We start from the raw sequence: 19,878 nt of genomic DNA on the forward strand, positions 1-19,878 counted from the left end.
CCCTGGGAGGCCTGCTGCTTTCCATAGGAAAAAGGAGGGTGAGGATGAGTATGAATATGAGGAGGGGAAGAGGGAAGAGGGGGAAATGGGGGTGGGAGGACTGGGAGGAGTGGAAGGAGGGCAGGCTGTGGTTAGGATGCATTGAAAACAAACAAAAAGTAAAGCCACCCTGGCTCTACCTTCATTACACAGCTTAGACCCTGTACTGTGTTTCTGGCCTGTTAACCTGGGAATTCTTAGTTGAGTGTTAGGGCAAACATAACACATCTCCCACTCCTCAATTCAGGATGTACACTAGGCTGGGGTGCTCTCTGCCATATTTGTTAATAGAAAGCAAGAACTTCTGGAAACACTTGTGTAATAGAGATCACAGCACTGCTAAGATGGCTGTCCCTTGTATGTGCAACAGATTGGCTTCCAGAGCCTGTGGATGCCATTCCCAGTGTGGCTCCAGTCCTGTATAAAAGGACACTATATTGACTTCTAATATAGTTACAGCCCAGTGTAGTTTAAGTTATCTCCAGATTCCCCTTTTCTTTGTAAAGTACTGGGGACTAAAGTTAGGGCTATATGCTTTCTAGGTAAGTGCTCTACCACTGAGCTATATTCTCAGCTCTAGGTGACTTAAAAAAAACACAAAATCCATTATAAATACTGTGCAAATAATCTATTGTTGTACTGACTTGTTTAGTGAGTAATGACAAACCCCAAAATGGTCTATGTATGCTGTGCCCAGATACAGTTCTTGTGGTTTTGGGAGAGTCTTCATGTAGCTTGGGCTAGTCTCCAACTCACTATGTAGAAACTGGCCATGAAGTCTTGTTCCTCCTGTCTTTACCTCTCAAGTGTTGTGATTATAAACATGTGTCATCATGCTCACTGTAGCTGGACTTTTACTGCTTTGTGGGTTCTTTTCTATTCCATCTTCTCCACCCCTTTTCCACCCTTTCAACCCCTTAACACTAGATAGGAGAGAAGAAAAGATAAAGGGGAAAGGGTGACATCTTTAGACTACATCCTGTTGATTAAGATCATCATGTTCCTTGGGGGCAAGTTTGATCTTTGATGTCAGGATATCTAATTAATTCTTCTAGTTGTTTCTTCTTCGTGCACAACTACTTAATAAACCGAGACCAACAGCAACCAACAGCAACCGACCCTGACACTAGTAATGTTATTCTGCTATGCTTGCAGACAGAGCCTTTAGCATAACTGTCCTCTGGGAGCCTTCACCCAGCAGCTTATGAAGGAAGATGCAGAGACCCGAAGCCAAGTGTTAGGTAGAGCTCGGGGAGTCTTGTAGAAGAGGTGAGGGAAATATTGGGGGAGCTAGAGAGGTCAGGGACACCACAGAAAACCTACAGAATCAACTAACCTGGGCCTATAGGGGCTCACAGAGACCCAACCTCCAAGCAAAGAGCATGCACAGGATGGACCTAGGCTCCCTGCACATAGGTGGCAGATGTGCTGCTCGGTCTTCATGTGGGGCCCATGGCAACTGGAGCAGGGGTTATCTATGACTCTGTTGCCAGCCTTTGGATCTCTTCCCCCTAGTTGGGAAGCCATGTCTAAATCCTAGCCAGCATGTGCTGTCCCTTGAGTTTTTAATCTTAACTATTCTGATGGGTGTAAGATGGAACCTCATAGATGTTTTGATTTGCATTTCCCAGATGATGAAGGTTGTTGGACATTTCTTTAAGTGTTTCTTGGCCATTCAAGATTCCTCTGTTGAGAATTCTCTGATTAGCTTTGTACCACACTTTTTGAGTTATTTGGTTTGTTGGTGTCTAACTTCTCTAGTTCTTTATATATTTTGGATTTTAGCCTTCTGTCAGATGTAGGGTTGGTGAAGATTTTTCTATGCTGTATGGTGCCATTTTGTCCTATTGACAGTATGCTTTGCCGTACAAAAGTGTTTGAGTTTCATGAAGTCACATTTATCAGTTGCTAATCTTAGAGCCTGAGCCATTGGTGTTCTGTTCAGAAACTTGCCTCCTGTGCCAATGAATTCAAGGCTCTTCCCCACTTTCTCTTCTATTAGATTCAGTGTATCTGGTTTTATGTTGAGGTACTTGATCCATGTGAACTGGAGTTTTGTGCAGGGAGATAAGAATGGATCAATTTGCATTCTTCTACCTGCAGACATCCAGTTAAATCAGCACCACTTGTTAAAGATGCTTTCTTGTTTTCTTTGTATGGTTTTGGTTTCTTTGTCGAAAATCAACTGTCCATAGGTGTGTGAGTTTATTTCTGGGTCTTTGATTCTGTTTCTTTGATCAACCTATATGTTTCTGTACCAATATCACGAAGTTTTTTATTACTATTCCTCTGTAGTACAGCTTGAAATCAGGGATGGTGATATCCCCAGAAGCTGTTTTATTGTACAGAATTGCTTTAACTATCCTTTTTGTTTGTGTCCACATTAATTTGAAATTGCTTTTTCAAGGACTGTAAATAATTGTGTTGTAATTTTGATGGGAATTGCATTGAGTCTGTAGGTTGTTTTTGGTAAAATGGCCATTTTTACTATGTTAATCCTACTGGTCCATGAGCATGGGAGATCTTCCCATCTCCTGTTGTCTTCCTCAATTTCTTTCTGGAAGTTCTTGTCATACAGGTTTTTCACTTGCTTTCTTAGAGTTACACCAAGATAATTTATATTATTTGTGGCAACTGTAAAGGGTGTTGTTTCCCTAATTTCTTTCTCAGCCTGTTTATCATTTGTATAAAAGAGGGCTACTGATTTTTTTTTTTTTTTTTTTTAGTTAATTTTGCATCCAGCCACTTTGCTGAAGGTGTTTGTCAGCTTTTGGAGTTCTCTCATAGAAAATTTGGGGTCACTTATATACAGTATCATGTCATCTGTGAATAGCAATATTTTAATTTCTTTTTTTCCAATTTGCATCCCCTTGATCTCCTTTGGCTGTCTTGTTGGAGCTCAGAGGCAGCTGGGCAGATCTCACAGCTGCTGGGCTTTCTAGGAGACCCAGCTGGCATGGCAATGGGGCATGGGGGTCACCTCTGCTTATCCTGGGTGGTGACAAGCCTTCAAACATACAGGCAGAGCTGTGGCCTGGGGAATGGAATGCAGAGGGGACAGGGTGGAACTTGCCCTTCCAGGAAACAATTCTTGTAAAAAGTATTTTTTTGACGCATACTTAGTTGAATTTGAGGATGCAGAACACACATTTTCAGAGGATCAATGGTACGGCTATTTCACTATGGGCACCTGATTTGTGAAGAACTTTGAACTTGTTACAGACTTATTCTATGCAAGGTGCTAAGACATAACTCCCACAGCCCCTGTCTGAGATGTCTGTAGGTCATCAAGGTTTGTGGGTTATCACAACTGCTCTATGAAATTTGTCTTAATGTGGCAAGGCACATGAGCAAGACACATGAGCACACATTCAAGATAGAGTTAGGCAGATAATAAAAAAATATACACATGTTAAAATATATGCTGTTTTCCCTATAGAGTCACTGAGTAATTTATAATATAAATTAAGCCATTCTTTATGTCAAGTGATAGAAATAAGCCTCCAACTCTCAATCGTGGAGATGTGTTTTCTTTTCTGCAGACTGAATAATACCCCTCCACCACGAAGAGTGACAGGGTATCTCCTGTGCTGTGGAGGCACCTTTAAATGTCTTTAAATGATTTAATTTTCAGTGTGATTTTTGTGCATGAGTTTCTGTGTACCATGTGTGTGCAAGAGCCTATGGAGGCTAGATTTGGACCCTCTAGAGTTGAAATTAGAAGTGGTATGAATCATCACATGGATGCTGGGAACTGATCTGACCTGGCACCTCCTGTAACAGCAGTGAGCATCCTTCCAGTGAGCTATCTTCCCAGCCCCCAGAAATTCATCAGACTTGGTTATGGGATATGTTCAATGGAGTCCAACAATGCTTTGCTCTGTCTTTTTTCTCCACCCTGTCTAGGTCTAGATAAGTAGACACTCTCTCCAGTCCTTAGTAGTAAAATGTTTTAATCTAGGGTACCATGATTTTAGGCCTTAACAATACAGTCCTTGCCTAGCATATAAGAAACCCTAAGTTCAATCTTCAGTTCATCAAAGAAAAATAAATGAATAAAAAAGTTTTACTTTCCCATGGTCTATAAATTTGATTATATTTCTGTTTTAATTCAGTTTAGTTTTATTTATTTAAATTCCAAATGTTGCCTCTGTTCCTGGTTTCCCCCTCTATGAGTTCTTGCTCTCTTCCCCCTCCCCTTTGCTTTTGAGAGGGTGCTCACCTGCCCACACACACACACACACACTCCTCATCCCGCTAGTATCCCCCTGCCCTGGGGAATCAAGTTTCTACAAGATTAAGTGCATCCTTTCCCACTGAAGCCAGACAAGGCAGTCCTCTGCTGCATACATGGGGGCTATGGACCAGCCCATGGATGCTCTTTGGCTTAGGCTCTAGGAGCTCTGAAAGGTCTGGGTTAGTTGAAACTGTTGTTTCTCCTATGGGCTTGCAATCCCCTTCAGCTCCTCAGTCCACCCCCTAACTCTTCCATAGGGGTCTCTAGGCTCAGTCCAGTGGTTGGCTGTGAGTATCCGCATCTGTCTTAATCAGCTACTGGTGGAGCCTCTTAGAGAACAGCCATGCTAGGCTCCTGTCTGCAAGTGCAACATGGCATCAGTAATAGTGTTGGGGTTTGGTGCCTGAGCAGTGGATGAATCCCAAGTTGGGCCAGTCTCTGACATGCTTTTCCATCAGTCTCTGCTTCATTTTTGTCCCTGCATTTCCTTTAGACAGGAACAATTCTGGGTCAAAAATTTTGAAGATGGCTGGGTGGCCCCATGCCTCAAATGGGGGCCATGTCTAGCTACTAAAGGTGGTCTCTGTAGGTTCTATCTCCCCACTGTTGGGTATTTTGGCCAAGGTTATCCCCATTGGGTCCTGAGAGCCTTTTACATCCTTGGTGTCTTCGACTTTCTAGAGGTTCCCCAGGCCCCCACAGCATACTGCTGCATATTTCTATTTATTCTTCTGACACTCTAGACTTCTCTCCTGTCCCCCCTCATACCTGATTTTGCCTCCATTTTCCCTCCCCCTCCCCACTCCTACCCAGGTGTCTCTTTCCCTCCACCTCCCAAGATGATTTTGTTTCCCCTTCTAAGTGGGACTGAAGTATCCACACTTGTACCTTCCTTCTTGTTAAGCTTCATATGGTCTGTGAGTTGTATCATGGGTATTTTGAACTTTTCAGTGGGTACATACCATGTGTGTCCTTTTGGTTTAGCTTACCTCACTCAGGATGATATTTTTTAGTTCTATACATTTGCCTGTAAAATTCTTGATGTCCTCATTTTTAATAGCTGAATAATACTCCATTGTGTAAATGTCCCACATTTTCTGTATCTACCCCTCTGTTGAAAGACATGTAGGTTGTTTCCAGCTTCTGGCTATTACAAATAATGCTGCTATGAACATAATGGAACATGTGTCCTTGTGATATGATGGAGCATCTTTTGGGTATATGCCCAGGAGTGATATAGCTGGGTCTTCAGGTAGAACTATTTTCAATTTTCTAAAGAACCACCAGATTGATTTCCACAGTGGCTGTACCAGTTTGCAATCCTACCAGCAATGGAGGAGTGTTCCTCTTTCTCCACGTCCTTGCCAGTATCTGCTGTTCCTTGAGTTTTTTTGATCTTAGCGATTCTGACTGGTGTGAGGTGGAATCTCAGGGTTGTTTTGATTTGCATTTCCCTGATGACTAAGGATGTTGAACACTTCTTTAGGTGCTTCTCCACCATTTGAGATTCCTCAGTTGAGAATTCTCTGTTTAGCTCTGTACCCCATTTAAAAAATTTGGTTATTTGGTTTTCTGGAGTCTAACTTCTTGAGTTCTTTGTATACAGATGTAGGTTTAGTGAAGATTTTTTTTTCTCAACCTATAGGTTCCCATTTTGTCTTATTGATGGTGTCCTTTGCCTTACAGAAGTTTTTCAGTTTCATGAGCTCCCATTTGTCAGTTGTTGATCTTAGAGCCTGAGCCATTGGTGCTCTATTCAGAAAAATTTCCAGTGTTAACATATTTGAGGCTTTTTTCCCCCTTTTTCTTCTATTAGATTCAGTGTATCTGGCTTTATGTGGAGGTCCTTGATCCACGTAGACTTGAGTTTTGTACAAGGTGATAAGTATAGACAAATTCATTTTTTCTACGTGCAGACCACCAGTTAGGACAGCACCATTTGGTGAAGATGCTTTCTTTTTTTTCCCCACTGTATTGTTTTGGCTTCTTTGTCAAAGATCAAGCATCCATAGTTGTGTGGGTTTATTTCTGGGTCTTCAATTCTATTCCACTGATCAACCTGTCTGTCTCTGTACCAATACCATGTGCTTGGTGTGTGTGTGTCTGTGTGTGTGTGTGTGTGTGTGTGTGTGTGTGTGTGTGTGTGTGATTACTATTGCTCTGTAGTACATCTTGAGGTCAGAGATGGTGATCCACCCAGAAGATCATTTATTGTTGAGAATTGTTTTCAATTCTGTGTCTTTTGTTTCTCCTTATGAAATTGAGAATTGCTCTTTTCATGACTATAAAGAATTGAGTTGGAATTTTGATGGGGATCGCATTGAATCTGTAGATTATTTTTGGTAAGATGGCCATTCCTACTACGTTAATCCTACTGATCCATGAGCATGGTAAATCTTTCCATCTTCTGAGATATTTTTTCGATTTCTTTCTTCAGGGACTTGAAGTTCTTGTCATACAGATCTTCCACTTGCTTGGTTAGATTCACACCAAGGTATTTTATATTATTTGTGACTATTGTGAAGAGTGTTGTTTCCCTAATTTCTTTCTCAGCCCATTTATCTTTTGTATAAACGAAAGCTACTTATTTGTTTGAGTTAATTTTATATTTAACCACTTTGCTGATGTTGTTTACCAGCTGTAGGAGTTTTCTGGTAGAATTTTTGGGGTCTTTTATGTATATTATCATATCCACAAATAATTATAACTTGACTTCTTCCTTTCCAATTTGTATCCCTTTGTCCTTCCTTTTGTTGTCTAATTTCTCTAGCTAGAACTTCGAGTTCTATATTAAATAGATAGGGAGAGAGTGGACAGCCTTGTCTAGTCCCTGATTTTAGTGGGATTGCTTCAAGTTTCTCTCCATTTAATTTGATGTTGGCTGTTGGTTTGCTGTATATTACTTTTGTTATGTTTAAATATGTGCCTTAAATTTCCGATCTTACCAAGACTTTTAACATGGAGTGTTTGTATTTTGTCAAAGGCTTTTTCAGCATCTAATGAGATGATTATGTATTTTTTTTCTTTCAGTTTATTTATATAGTGGGTTACATTGATGGATTTCCATATATTGAACCATCCCTGTATTCTTGGGATAAAGCCTACTTGATTGTGGTAAATGATCATTTTAATTTGTTCTTGGATTTGGTGTGCAAGAATTTTATTGAGTATTTTTGCATTGTTAATTTGTATGTTGATAAGCAAAATTAGTCTGAAGTTTACTTTCTTTGTTGGTTGTATTGTTTATGTATCAGAGTAACTGTGGCTTCATAGAATGAATTTGGTCGTGTTCCTTCTGTTTCTATTTTGTGGAATAGTTTGAGGAGTATTGGTATTACCTTTTCTTTGAAGATCTGGTAGAATTCTACACTAAAGCCATCTGGTCTTGGGTTTTTTTTGGTTGGCAGGCTTTTACTGACTGCTTCTATTTCCTTAGTGGTTATAGGACTGTTTAGATAGTTCACCTAATCTTGATTTAACTTTGGTATCCAATATTTCTAGAAAATCATCCATTTCATCTAAATTTTTCTCTTTTTGTTGAGTATAGGCTTTTGTAGTAAGATCTGATGATTTTTATAAATTTCCTCAGTTTCTCTTGTTATGTTTCCCTTTTCATTTATGATTTTGTTAATTTAGATACTGTCTTTGTGCCCTTTAGTTAGTTTGACTAAGGGTTTATCTATCTTGTTGATTTCTCAAAGAAGCAGCTATTTGTTTTGTTGATTCTTTGTATAGTTCTCTTTGTTTCTAATTGTTTGGTTTCAGCTCTGAGTTTGATTATTTCTTGCCATCTACTTCTCGTGGGTGTGTTTGCTTCTTTTTGTTCTAGAGCTTTCAGGTGTGCTGTTAAGTTGCTAGTGTAGGATCTCTCCAACTTTTTATGAAGGCACTTAGTGCTATGAGTTTTCCTCTCAGCTCTGCTTTCATTTTGATTATCTTCCTTAAAGCTTAGTGATATTTTTAGTTATAACTGAAGATTGATTTCTAGTGGATGGGACAAAATGGTTATTTTCAGTTTTAATTAATCATAATTGCAACAATAATTTTATTTTCAAGTGTTCAGCTCCAAATGTCTGGAGAAGACCTGATGGCAAAACCATTGAAATGGACACACAGTTCACGATAAGAGCCAGAGAGCTGCAAAGCATCTACAAGTGTATCCTGCTGAAAGACCTCTCTCAAGATGAGAGGCTGGACATACTCCTGACGCTTAAACACACTGTGAAGGTATGTCAAGGTCACCACCAATATAAAGATCAGCTGGATACTAGACTCAACAAGTTTCTTTTCATTAAGCAATTATATAACTATTAATAAATGCTTGCACACATTAAATTGTATAAATGGCTAGCTTATTTTGGTAAGTTTCGGGATAGATATGTCAGTTGAATGAATACTTACCTAAAAGCTTTCAAAATCTGTGCTATGTTGATGACAATCATGTGCAAAGTCATGGGTCCGATCTGCAAATCGGACCCATGTGTGTGTGTGTGTGTTGGTGCATACGCATTACAGTGCACACACAGAGGTCGTGGGATAATTTTCAAGATTAGTTTTCTCTGTCCTTCCTTCCTCTGTGTTGGGTAGATGGAAGTGAAATCTCACGCTTTCCTACCCACTGAGCCATCCAGATCTTGCTTTTACAGGTTATAAAGCCATACCGATGTAAGTATGCTTGTTTCCCCCCTTTATATACTATTAATTTTCTAGTTTTAAATGAAAATGAAGATAGTAGATACCATGCAAATAATTTCATAAATACTTTATGATAATATAATAAAATATAAACATAGTATGTTCAAATACATTCATCTTTATATAGCCATGTAACACAACATGCTTTAACAATAAAAAAAAAACCCTAGCAATTATTGTCTACTTTTTGAGCAGTTTTCAATGAAAAACTATTCTTAGTCATTAAAAATTTTACCTATTGTTATGTTTGTGTGTGTGTGAGTGTGTGTGTGTGTTGGTGCATACGCGTTACAGTGCACACACAGAGGTCGTGGGATAATTTTCAAGATTAGTTTTCTCTGTCCTTCCTTCCTCTGTGTTGGGTAGATGGAAGTGAAATCTCACGCTTTCCTACCCACTGAGCCATCCAGATCTTGCTTTTACAGGTTATAAAGCCATACCGATGTAAGTATGCTTGTTTCCCCCCTTTATATACTATTAATTTTCTAGTTTTAAATGAAAATGAAGATAGTAGATACCATGTAGTCTGGTTTTCTTCAGAAATTGACTTCCACATTAGTTTGAATTCAGAAGTTTCTGGGGGCATGCTCAAGTATAGAAAGCAGATAGGAAATCGGTCCTTGCTAGGAAGAGAAAAAACTCCAGGGTCAATTTCGGACTCTTAGAACCGTAGCAATCGAGTTAGTTTCATCGAGAGCTTGAAGTTAGGCCCGCTGTGAGGATTTGCCTGGTGTCAGAGCAAGGGGTAAGATTGTTCTCTTGTTTGACTAAATTAAGGGTGTGAGTTTGCCTTGGCTGACTAAACACATCTTTAGAAGCAGCGCTCTAAAGTGATCGAGCTGAGAGTTGTCTTCCCATGACTCACCATGAGGGGGCGATGAGAGCTTCCAGTTCGGCTACAAAACCCTGGTTACTGCTGTTCCGGATCTATTGCTCTTCGATCAGTTCTTACAATCTGGACAGATGCCTCCCACCTCCCCGACCCCCGGGAGTAAAATTATAGTAGTGAGGTTAATGAGCAGAGTACAGACTGTGTAGTACTTACCGGCACCAAGGCAGCAGCAGATTCCTCCGTGTTTCTTCTTCTATTCATTTTAATGTTTCTTCACCTTGGATTGAGAAGAATCAGAACCCAAATACACAAAGCTTTTAAGACACACTACAGAGTTAGGGAACTGGCTCACAGGTTTCGTGTTTCTCATGCTGTCTTTTCTCTGGACTACGTTTGCAAAGATCGAGGTAGTGGTGAAAACAGCGAGATGGGAACCTCCTTAGATAGCAAAAGAAACCGGGCAGTGGTGGCGCACGCCTTTAATCCCAGCAATTTGGGAGGCAGAGGCAGACGGATTTCTGAGTTCGAGGCCAGCCTGGTCTACAGAGTGAGTTCCAGGACAGCCAGGGCTACACAGAGAAACTCTATCTCGAAAAAAAACCACAAACAAACAAAAAAAGCAAAAGCAATAAAGGTCATCAGATTGTGGTGGGGGAGGGAGGGAGGGAGACAGAAGAGATCAACTAAAGAGGTGAGAGATGAACTCTAAAGACAATAAATGCGTTTGAATTTGTTTACCTAAACTATATGTATGTGCATTTATTTAACAATAGTTCGAAGAAAGATAAAGGTGTAAACATAACTCAAATTCCGACTCTGTTGACTTGATACAACCTTACATAAGCTACTTATGTATATGTGTATCTGTCTACTCAAATACATATATTAAATATATACTAATAAAGACCAATGAATTATACACTAAGATCACCTAGAGTTTCAGAGAGAGAGGCACACACACACACACACACACACACACACACACACACACACACAGAGAGAGAGAGAGAGAGAGAGAGAGAGAGAGAGAGAGATCATAAGTATGTGACTCTATAAGAATAAGGTAGCAACACCATTTCAGAGAGCTACATTAGGTATTTAGGCATGAAAGCAGGATTAATGAGAATTTATTTTCTCCAAGGCCCTTCTAAAATGCTTCCAGGGTGATGCACCACTCATTTCAACTCTCCAACTTATTAATATTGCCAAATATGAAAGAGCATTCATTACCTTACAGTCACTCTCTTTACCCTTTGTCTCCTTCACATAAACTCTGTCCCATCCAGTTTTCCCCAGATCGTGGAATGGACTTAGCTCTGTTTCACTGTTTGTAAATCCCGTCCTAAGCCCCCAACTCTCATGCAGTTTGCTTGTTCAAACTATCCAGCTTTAGCACGTTACTAAAAAGTATTGGATGGTAAGATACACACAATACATAAATAGTTTAGCAGTGTTGAACAGGACAGTACATCATTGTAAACTCTGCGTTTTTCACCCCTTTCTTCCTCATTTTAGCCTTCCTTTCGTCTCCTTGAAGTAATCACCGATGAACACTCATTTTCATCAGTGTCTTTTCCTTGGTTTCTCTTAATGATTTTCATTCCTCTGTACAAGCCTACAAATAATTTGGTTCAGCGTTTTTAGTTTTGACCTATTGTGAAATTATACTGCATGCACCAGTTTATACCTTACTCATTTTTCTTATTTACCTTATAAGATGTAAGCATTAAGGTTTACAGCTATTATATAGTTTACTAATTTCCATAAAGTAAATTATATTGATAAGCGAATATATATATATAATTTGCTAACAATTTTTTAGTTGTTTCTAACTTTTGACTACTATGAACAATATCTCTATAGATATGTTTCTTTAAATCACTTATGTAAAGAGTTTCTAGGTTATACATTGCATATTATCAAACTACATTGCATATTATCAAACTAGCTATTTAATATAAATTGTCTGTTAGTTGGTTGTGCCAAATTTTACTTCTGTCACCTTTTAAAATGTTTTTGAAACGTGGTTTCCAGTTTGTTTGGGTGGTAGTTTTAAAAATGGTGACTTAAAAGAATTATACTGAGTACTTTGCCTTTTGTTTAGGAACATGAGTGTAAACTGACCCAGGAAATCCTAGAATTGGTCGACAGAGAAGTTGACCTTATGATGAGAGGAGTCAAACCCCATAACCTCGAAGGACTCAGAAAGAGGATCGCAACACTCTTTATTCACTATATCAAAACTCCTCTGTTTAATCCTGAAGTCGCGAGATACCTTAAGGTACTCTATGTACTGTACAGATTTTCCATATCCTAAGCTGTTATATTGTTAGTTGAGAGTCGAAGTTTGCTTCTGTGGTTTATAGAAAATCTAAGTTAGACTGCACCTTTGCTGAGCTCTCCAGCCTTATCATTTTGTTGACAAGCTAAGCTCTCCCATAAACCTCTTTGGCATATGAATTTTCAGCATCAAATTCTTTTCTAATAGCTGAATTGACTGGCACTGTGATCTCTCCCACCCCGAACTTTCGTACAGTTGCTCCCATCTGCAGTACTATGCTTTATTTGATCTTGCCAACTCTTACTCATTTTCAAAAATCAAACTCTTCATCCTTCTCTCTTGTGAGGCCTCAGGGAAAGTTCGCCTTTCCATTTCTCCAGTTCTTCCCATGTGCCTTGTCTGTCTGTCTGTCTTTAGCACTTACGCAACTGTAAGTATCAGTGGCTGGATCTATGAAAACAGCCTAAAAAACTACAAATGGAGCTTGTGTTTGAGTTATGCCCTCACACCAGTCTGATTAGGTTTCTAGAGATATGCATACCTCATCGTTTTCCTACAAAGCTATGTAAAACACTTTTAGTAAATTGGGAAGTTTCACTAAAGAGTTATAGTTGTAGAATTATCATCTAGGAAGCTGACTATCTTTAGAATTTTAGCAAAACAAATACCTCATAATGTAGACAAAATCTAGAAAAACAAAAAGTACTTACTGTTCATATTCTTCTTTAATTAATTAAAAATGATTATGCTGTTCAAAAGACTGGGAAAAATGTTTCCCATTGTATTACTTCATGGGTTTTTTTTTGTGTCTAAGTTGGTTTGTTTATACAGATTTGCAGCAATATAATGAGAGAATCTGTACACTATATCATGGCATCATGTTATATTACTGTTCTTGAAATTTCTTTGATAAAATTCACTCTTCCAGGTAAGTTTTTGTAATACCTAAAGCCATATAACTAGCAATATCTACAGTCCAAAGAAAACTTAGTTCTCACAGACGGCCCTACCATCAGCTTTTAACTGACTTGTGTTTTATTTCAATGACTTTATTTATTCCAGAATGCCTTATAAATGAAATATTTCTATCATGGAACCACATGCAGTCTTTTGAGACGGGCTTCCTTCCACTCATTTCATTTGAGATTTGCCCATGTTTTGATGCACCAGTGGTTTGTTGTTACAGTTCAGAAGCCTGAGATAAAATCCCAAGATGCAGGAGTTTGATTCTTATTGTTTCTCTTCAGGGAACAACACTTGTCTTCTGTTTTATTCTAGGGTTTTTGTTTTGTTTTGTTTTTTGCCACTCTGATTTACAACTGGGGTTTTGACTTATTTTGAGTTTTTTTTTTCCTTATGCTACAAAGGTTGGTCAGGATTTAGCTTTATCAACCGTCTTCATAATTTTTTTTTAAATATAATATCACCTGTTAAAGTTTCTGGACATTATGGGAGTTGCCTACCTGCTTGAAGTATTAAGTTAAACAAAGTTTTCAAGACATTAGACATAAGGCAGTGGAAGGTTGTGATTCCTGGAAGAAGAGAGATGAAGAGAATTAAGCCTGTGCTGATCCCAGTTGGTGAAGGAGAGCCTCGATGTGCTGGAGCAGGAGGGTAAAGAAGAGGCTTTGGGTTCCTTACACTGCGTTGAAAGTACTGGGCAGTGGTGGTGCACGCCTTTAATCCCAGCACTTGGGAGGCAGAGGCAGGTGGATTTCTGAGTTCGAGGCCAGCCTGGTCTAGAGAGTGAGAGACAGGACAGCTACAGAGAAAGAAACCCTGTCTCTAAAAAACAAACAAACAAACAAACAAACAAACAAAAAGTGCTGCAAGCTGCACTGACAGAACGAGGCTCTCTTTGTCCCTCACACCCATGTGACAGAAGCTTGAAGGACACAGGAATCAACAGCTATGAGTGGATTTCATAGCACAGAAGTTCATAGGACAACAGCGTCCCTCTTATGTATTCAGCTGAGTGAGTTCTCCTCAGAGCTGGAATATGAGGAAAACATGTGAGAAGAGACAGCATTCACACTTAACACAAAGCAGCCATATGAAGGGAACTGACTCACTAGTGGGAAGTGATTGGCCCCAAATGGAGAACTGCTTTAGTCTTGATTTTTTTTTTTTTAAATTACAAACTTAAAACCAAGACATTAACCGATCAAACTGTTATAAGTAATTTAACCATTCCGCAGGGGGGAAAAATGTATGAGGCTATTGATGGGAATAAAAATATCCACAATTAAGGTACGGTTCATAATTGTCTCGCATCCAAAAACAGATGCGATACACAAACAAAATGTGATAAATAAAACAAGCAGCTAAATCATTATTCAAATTATTATCCAAATCATTATTCAAATGACAAATGTTGGAATTAGCTGAAAAAATGTTTGGTCAGTTCATAAATTTTTAGAGGTTCAGAAATTAAACAAAGACATTCGAGATATGCCATAAAACTTCCAAAGAAAAAAACTATCACATTTGAGCAGGAAAACCACACTCAATTAAATTAAATGGAGATTGGTGACATTGATGAAGAAACCGGAAATCACTGAACTAGACCACGATAGAAACTATTCACAGTGGCACACCTGGAGACAGGTGAGCACCACCAAGCTGCGGCAACAGTTCAACTACCTCAGTAGATGTCAGAAGGTCAAATTAGAGAGTGAAGGATAAAGAAAACATTTTGTTAAAATAATGGCCATCATTCTTCTGAATTTGACACACAAACTAAACCCACAGACTCAGGAGAAGTCAGTGGAGCATGACGTACAGGGAACAAAGGACCCTAAGCCAAACCTCTGGCCAGGGAGGAGGAGCAGCTTGGAGACCGTGGGACAAAAATAAGAGCGAAAACAGATTTCTCACTGGAAATATCACAGGGGAAAAGACAGCCAGTCAGCCTCTGCGAAGCTCTCAGGTCAACCGCAGCGAGAAAAACGTCACCCTCTGCCTCTTCCACTTGAATTGATTTATTTTCCTTCCTTATCACACAGGAAACATCTTTCAATATAATAGTGAATGGAGTCACTGAGGGCAGATAGCCATCGCTTGTTCCCAGTAGTAGATGAGAAAAATGTATTTTTTAAAAAATGTGCTAAGAGTCAGTGATTTGATTTTCTGAAGACTCTAACCAACATCCGTCTGGAGGTTGGAGTGTGGCATAGATTTTTAGTATTTTGACCAGGAAAACAAACCTTGCTTGGAATTTAAGTCTTGCACACAATAGGTAGTTAAAAGAAAAACAAGACTTTTTAGAGGGAGCAACTTTAGTTTAAGTAGTCCTCCTGCTTATGCTTAGTATGTGTCTTGGATTTTCATCTTGTTTTTTCTTTCTATTTAGGTCCCTCAAGACCCCCTGAAGTTTTATGATAAGATTTACTTTTGCCACAGTTGCCAGATGTATTTGCCTTCTGTAGAGTTTTCTGTCTCACCCACCTCGCATCGAGTGTACCGCTGCCGGCACTGCGAAAATCTGGAGAATGAGACTCAGAGGCGGGAATCCTTTTTGAAGTACAAGTGTTTACTTCAGCGGCTCTACTTCTCAGAAGCTGATTATGTGGATAACTCCCAGATTGCTTTTCTGATGCAGGTATGAGCTTTAAAAGGTGCTGATTATGAAATCGAGCTGGGGGCCCTTGTGATAGCTAAGTGGTTAAGAGCACTCGCTGGCTGCTTTTCCAAAGGACCCAGGTTCCATTCCTACCACCCACACCCACATTTGCAGTTGACAAGTCTTTGTAATGCCTGCCTGAGGGGAATCTGGTGCCCTCTTCTGGCCCCTGACGTCACTGCACAGGCCATACCTACAAAACAGTCATGCACATAAAATTTATCGTCAGACAGGCTGTGGGATGCTGAGGGCTAGTCCCGGTGTGGGTGAGAGGAAGAGAGATCTTCTTCTCCTTGTCCAGTTCTTCTTGAGGCAGCCTGGGGGCGGGAGTGGGAAGAGCATCGGCCTGGGGTAAGACCTAGGGTTATACTATTGTAGCTGGCCTGCCCTCTGCTATCCTCTGACCAGAAATTGCAGCCTCTGGCACTTTACACCTCAGCTCAAGGATAACAAAGGGTTAAGTAAATAGCCTTGTACTATCCTAAAAACTTCTTCTGAGGGTAAAAGACTGCAAATTTAGGTGATTAACACCTGTAGCCTAACAGCAGAGAATTAGGCAAACAGCCTTTGCACTCTCAGCAGGAACTGCTGGGCTCTAACTGCTAGTCTGAGGTCACAGGAAGAAAAGATACTTAGAGAAGTTTCTATAGAGATTATTAAGTGTAAAAAGTATCCTATGAAAGCTATCTGAGGGGAAAGGTGGAAAGGTCCTAAGTGGAGAAAAGGAAATTTCTAACAAAGGAAAAATTCTAAGGGAAAAAATTCTAGGCAGAAGAAAAGGAAAGGAAAGGACAACGGGCTCCTCACTAACCACTACATCTACGACTACTCTACTACTACTGCTAACTCTCTTTGTCTTTGTCTTCAGTACTTATGCATCTCTCAGAGTACATGGTCACATGTTACAAAGTTCATCACAAGTTCACACCAAAAATCAAGTCATAAATTGAAATAGAAGTTTACAACACAGAATGTTTACATGCATATCCATTAGGAGTAATTATCTAGCTAAACATCCATCACCTGTCTCAGCTCCACAGGTTCACTGAAGGTTTAAAACTATAACTGAGAAATTAGTGAAGTTTTGTATAGATAAACCCAGGCAATATTTTCTCTTCTGTCCCAGCACCTATAATAAATCGTGAGTTCCCTTTTAGTGACCTGTGGTTAATTGTTTTACAACCTCATTGGAATGTGCTCTGAGCAGGAGAAAGTCTGGTTACTATCTAAGTGCAATTAACTGATGACACTCAGGGAGACTGGCAGAGTTCTCATTGCAGTTTTGATTATCAGAAAGGGACCTAATAGCAGTCCCACTATAAAAGAGCTTAATAATCACTGATATAATTTTAGGAATTCTTGTAGGATCATCATTAAGACTTAAGAAGTCATCTATTTGTCTATATAGCATCACTACAAGACAGTACATTTTCATGGCTCTGCAGAGATCTGCTCCAAAGGGCTATGCTATTGCTTAGTGATTGTTACATATGTTTAATAATGATAATAATAGGAAAAGTATATTAATAGCAGGAATCTTTCCTAAAATAAGTCTCCCACAGCCTTGCTGGATTGGGGTTCACTTGTCACAGATTATATAATAATCCAAGGCAAGCATTTCAGGATGATCACCTGCTGATTATTAGCTTGTCCCATTATGGCTCCTGACAGTGGGAACCATATTAGGCTTTCCTAAAGGAGACAGCTATTGAATTTCTGAGTTTCATGCATACATGTGTTCTTGGTGTTTAAATTCTATACTACATTCTGAAGATTCAGATAGCCCACCTTAGAAAAGAAAAAGGCAGATGTTTATAAAGAATGAGGGCAAGGATGACAAAGCACTTGAGCTTTAAGAGACTGGCATTCACAGTCAGGGAATGAGATGTCTGAGATGTCTGATAGCAGATTTCATGTGGGCGATGTTGAAAGATAACCAAGTTTGGGCTGTGGCACAAGTTTTTTTTAATGCTGCTCCCCTTTAAAAAATTTACTCATCACAATTTAATTATTTCCCCAGTGAATATGATGATACTTAAATCATTGTCTTAGAGGAGAAAAAAATTGCTGTTTGAACTTTTTTTTTTTTTCATGTAGCTTCAGGATATTAAATACTTGACAGAGAACATCTGGGCATCCCAGTCAGCCCTCAGTGCTTGGGATGACCTCAATGACCTGGTCATGGTCAGGTGGGATAAACATGTGGAGTGGTCTCCCTGGAACTGTATTCTTCTCACTAAGGATGAAAGCGTAGCTCATCTCAAGCTAGAGAGTATTGAAACGGTAAGATGGTGGACTTGGAGATTTTAATTTGGCCAATCAGGTTGCAAGAGGCATTTTGAGTGCCCTTTAAGATACCAATGACTGAAGTGTTTCTACCGAATCAACAGACAGTTATATGGGGTTATATGGAATGACAATAGGAAAATATGGAAATGGTATGAATTGAAGATGTAAAATTTAATAGAAAGCTAAGGTATATTGGGTAAAGGTGAGAGATTTGAATATATAAACATTTAGCATCATCTCACCTTTTTCTAACAAGTTCAAGCACACCCAGTGCACAGTAAGTTCTGGGAAGGACTGTTTGTTCACTCACCTATTTCTATCCCTTTCATACCTATGATAAGGCCTGTTGAAAACCAGGGGTTTGTTTAAGTATGTGTTGAATAAATTTTGACAAGGATGTGGTGGTGGTGGTGGGAACATCTGGTGGAATGTCAGCTGGTCCATCCACTATTCAAATCAGTACAGAGATTCCTCAAAATACAAGTAATAGAAATATCATGTGGTACAGCTATGACAGTTTATGTTGGAATACCCTAGAGAGACCTGTAAACGTGTGTGTGTGTGTGTGTGTGTGTCACACTATTCACCACAGATAAGGTATAGAATTAACTTAGGTCCAAGCAACTGATGGATGTATATACAAATGTTTGTGTTGCTTGCGTGTATTAGAGTTTTATTCAGAACATAATGTTAAAATAAGTCAGACTTGAAAAGATGAATAGCACATGTTCTCCTTCTACATATGAAATCTTAAATTTGAAAATAAAAGCCTTGGAGAAGGAGATGAGGGACTCTTCGGGGAGGGGAGGAGTCCACAGTGGTAAGAGAAAAGAGATACTGAGCATTAATGAAGTACAGGACATGCTTGTGTGAATAAAGAGATTTATTCTTTTGCATAATAAAACGTAAAGTCCAAAATAAATATCTGCTTATAATAATGATGTTTATTATCAATATATAAATATTATGGAGCCCAGACTTTATCCTTTGATTTATCGGCAGGAGTCTCCCTTAAAAAAAGTACTCAGTTGTCAAATTCTATTCAAAACTTTGGGAGTCACACGTTTGTGATTCCATTCTTCCACTTGCTTCCACCTAACTAGGAGAGGCAACAGCACCACAAAGCATGATTACTACTTCATTTCAGTAACTCATAAGATGCAATCTGTAAAGCATTCTGATGAATAAAATTGAGGGGCCCGTGAAGTATTCCTGAAGGGCTCCGTGTACACTCAGCGAATGCAGGTCTCCAAGAGCTGGCCCTGCTTCTCTCTCAATTTATTACATTTTGGTATCTTTCATGCAAGACGCTGCTAAAAAAGACTAAAGCAATGGACCAACCGCAGCCATTTTGAACAGTGCTGTCCCGAGATGAGGCTGCTTGCTTGTCTGTTTATTAAGGAAGGCGAGGGAAATGATATAAAGGGAAGAAACTAGTTACAGTTTTAGCCTTTTCCAATAATTTTTGAGTTCTAAGAAGCCAGGCTATGAAAAAATTCACTCTAGGGACTGAAAGAAAGCACAGAAAGAAAGTGAAGCTGTGTTAAATGTTATATTTAGTAAACTAAGCTGCTGCATAAATATTTAATTACTGGAAGCACAGCCAATACTAGCAATATCATTTCATCTAGGACCCACAATGAAATTGAAGCTCATTCCCAAGGCTGATATTTTGGTTCTTCTTCAATTAATCCGCACAACTCCTTTGTGTACCTAATCAAATCACTGCACTCTCAGATTAAATGTTCCATTCCCGTGCATTTCCTGTCTCAGGACACCAGTCGCTCTTAATTTCCGCAAGTGGAGCAGAGGCTCTGGTCCTGACTCCAAACCTTTGCCGCTCTCTAGGGTCTCCAGTTTGTGCCGTCCTGCAAGCATTGCTG

The 19,878-nt window shown here is 39.3% G+C and overlaps 1 protein-coding gene across 3 annotated transcripts in view; it reads left to right on the forward strand.

Moving 5' to 3' along the window:
• The window catches only part of Iqub (IQ motif and ubiquitin domain containing), a 57,603-nt gene that overhangs the window by 35,133 nt on the left and 2,592 nt on the right, over positions 1 to 19,878 (forward strand). For 2 of the 3 annotated variants that reach the window (XM_034519329.2, XM_076913644.1), the window contains exons 9-12: positions 8,333 to 8,503; positions 11,908 to 12,084; positions 15,437 to 15,685; positions 17,804 to 17,989. In XM_034519329.2, coding sequence (XP_034375220.1) covers positions 8,333 to 8,503; positions 11,908 to 12,084; positions 15,437 to 15,685; positions 17,804 to 17,989 — 783 coding nt within the window. The remainder of the gene's footprint in view (positions 1 to 8,332; positions 8,504 to 11,907; positions 12,085 to 15,436; positions 15,686 to 17,803; positions 17,990 to 19,878) is intronic. The other variant, XM_076913645.1, reaches the window with a different exon arrangement.

This window comes from Arvicanthis niloticus, chromosome 15 (assembly GCF_011762505.2).
Source record: "Arvicanthis niloticus isolate mArvNil1 chromosome 15, mArvNil1.pat.X, whole genome shotgun sequence".
Classification (NCBI taxonomy): Eukaryota; Metazoa; Chordata; class Mammalia; order Rodentia; family Muridae; genus Arvicanthis; species Arvicanthis niloticus.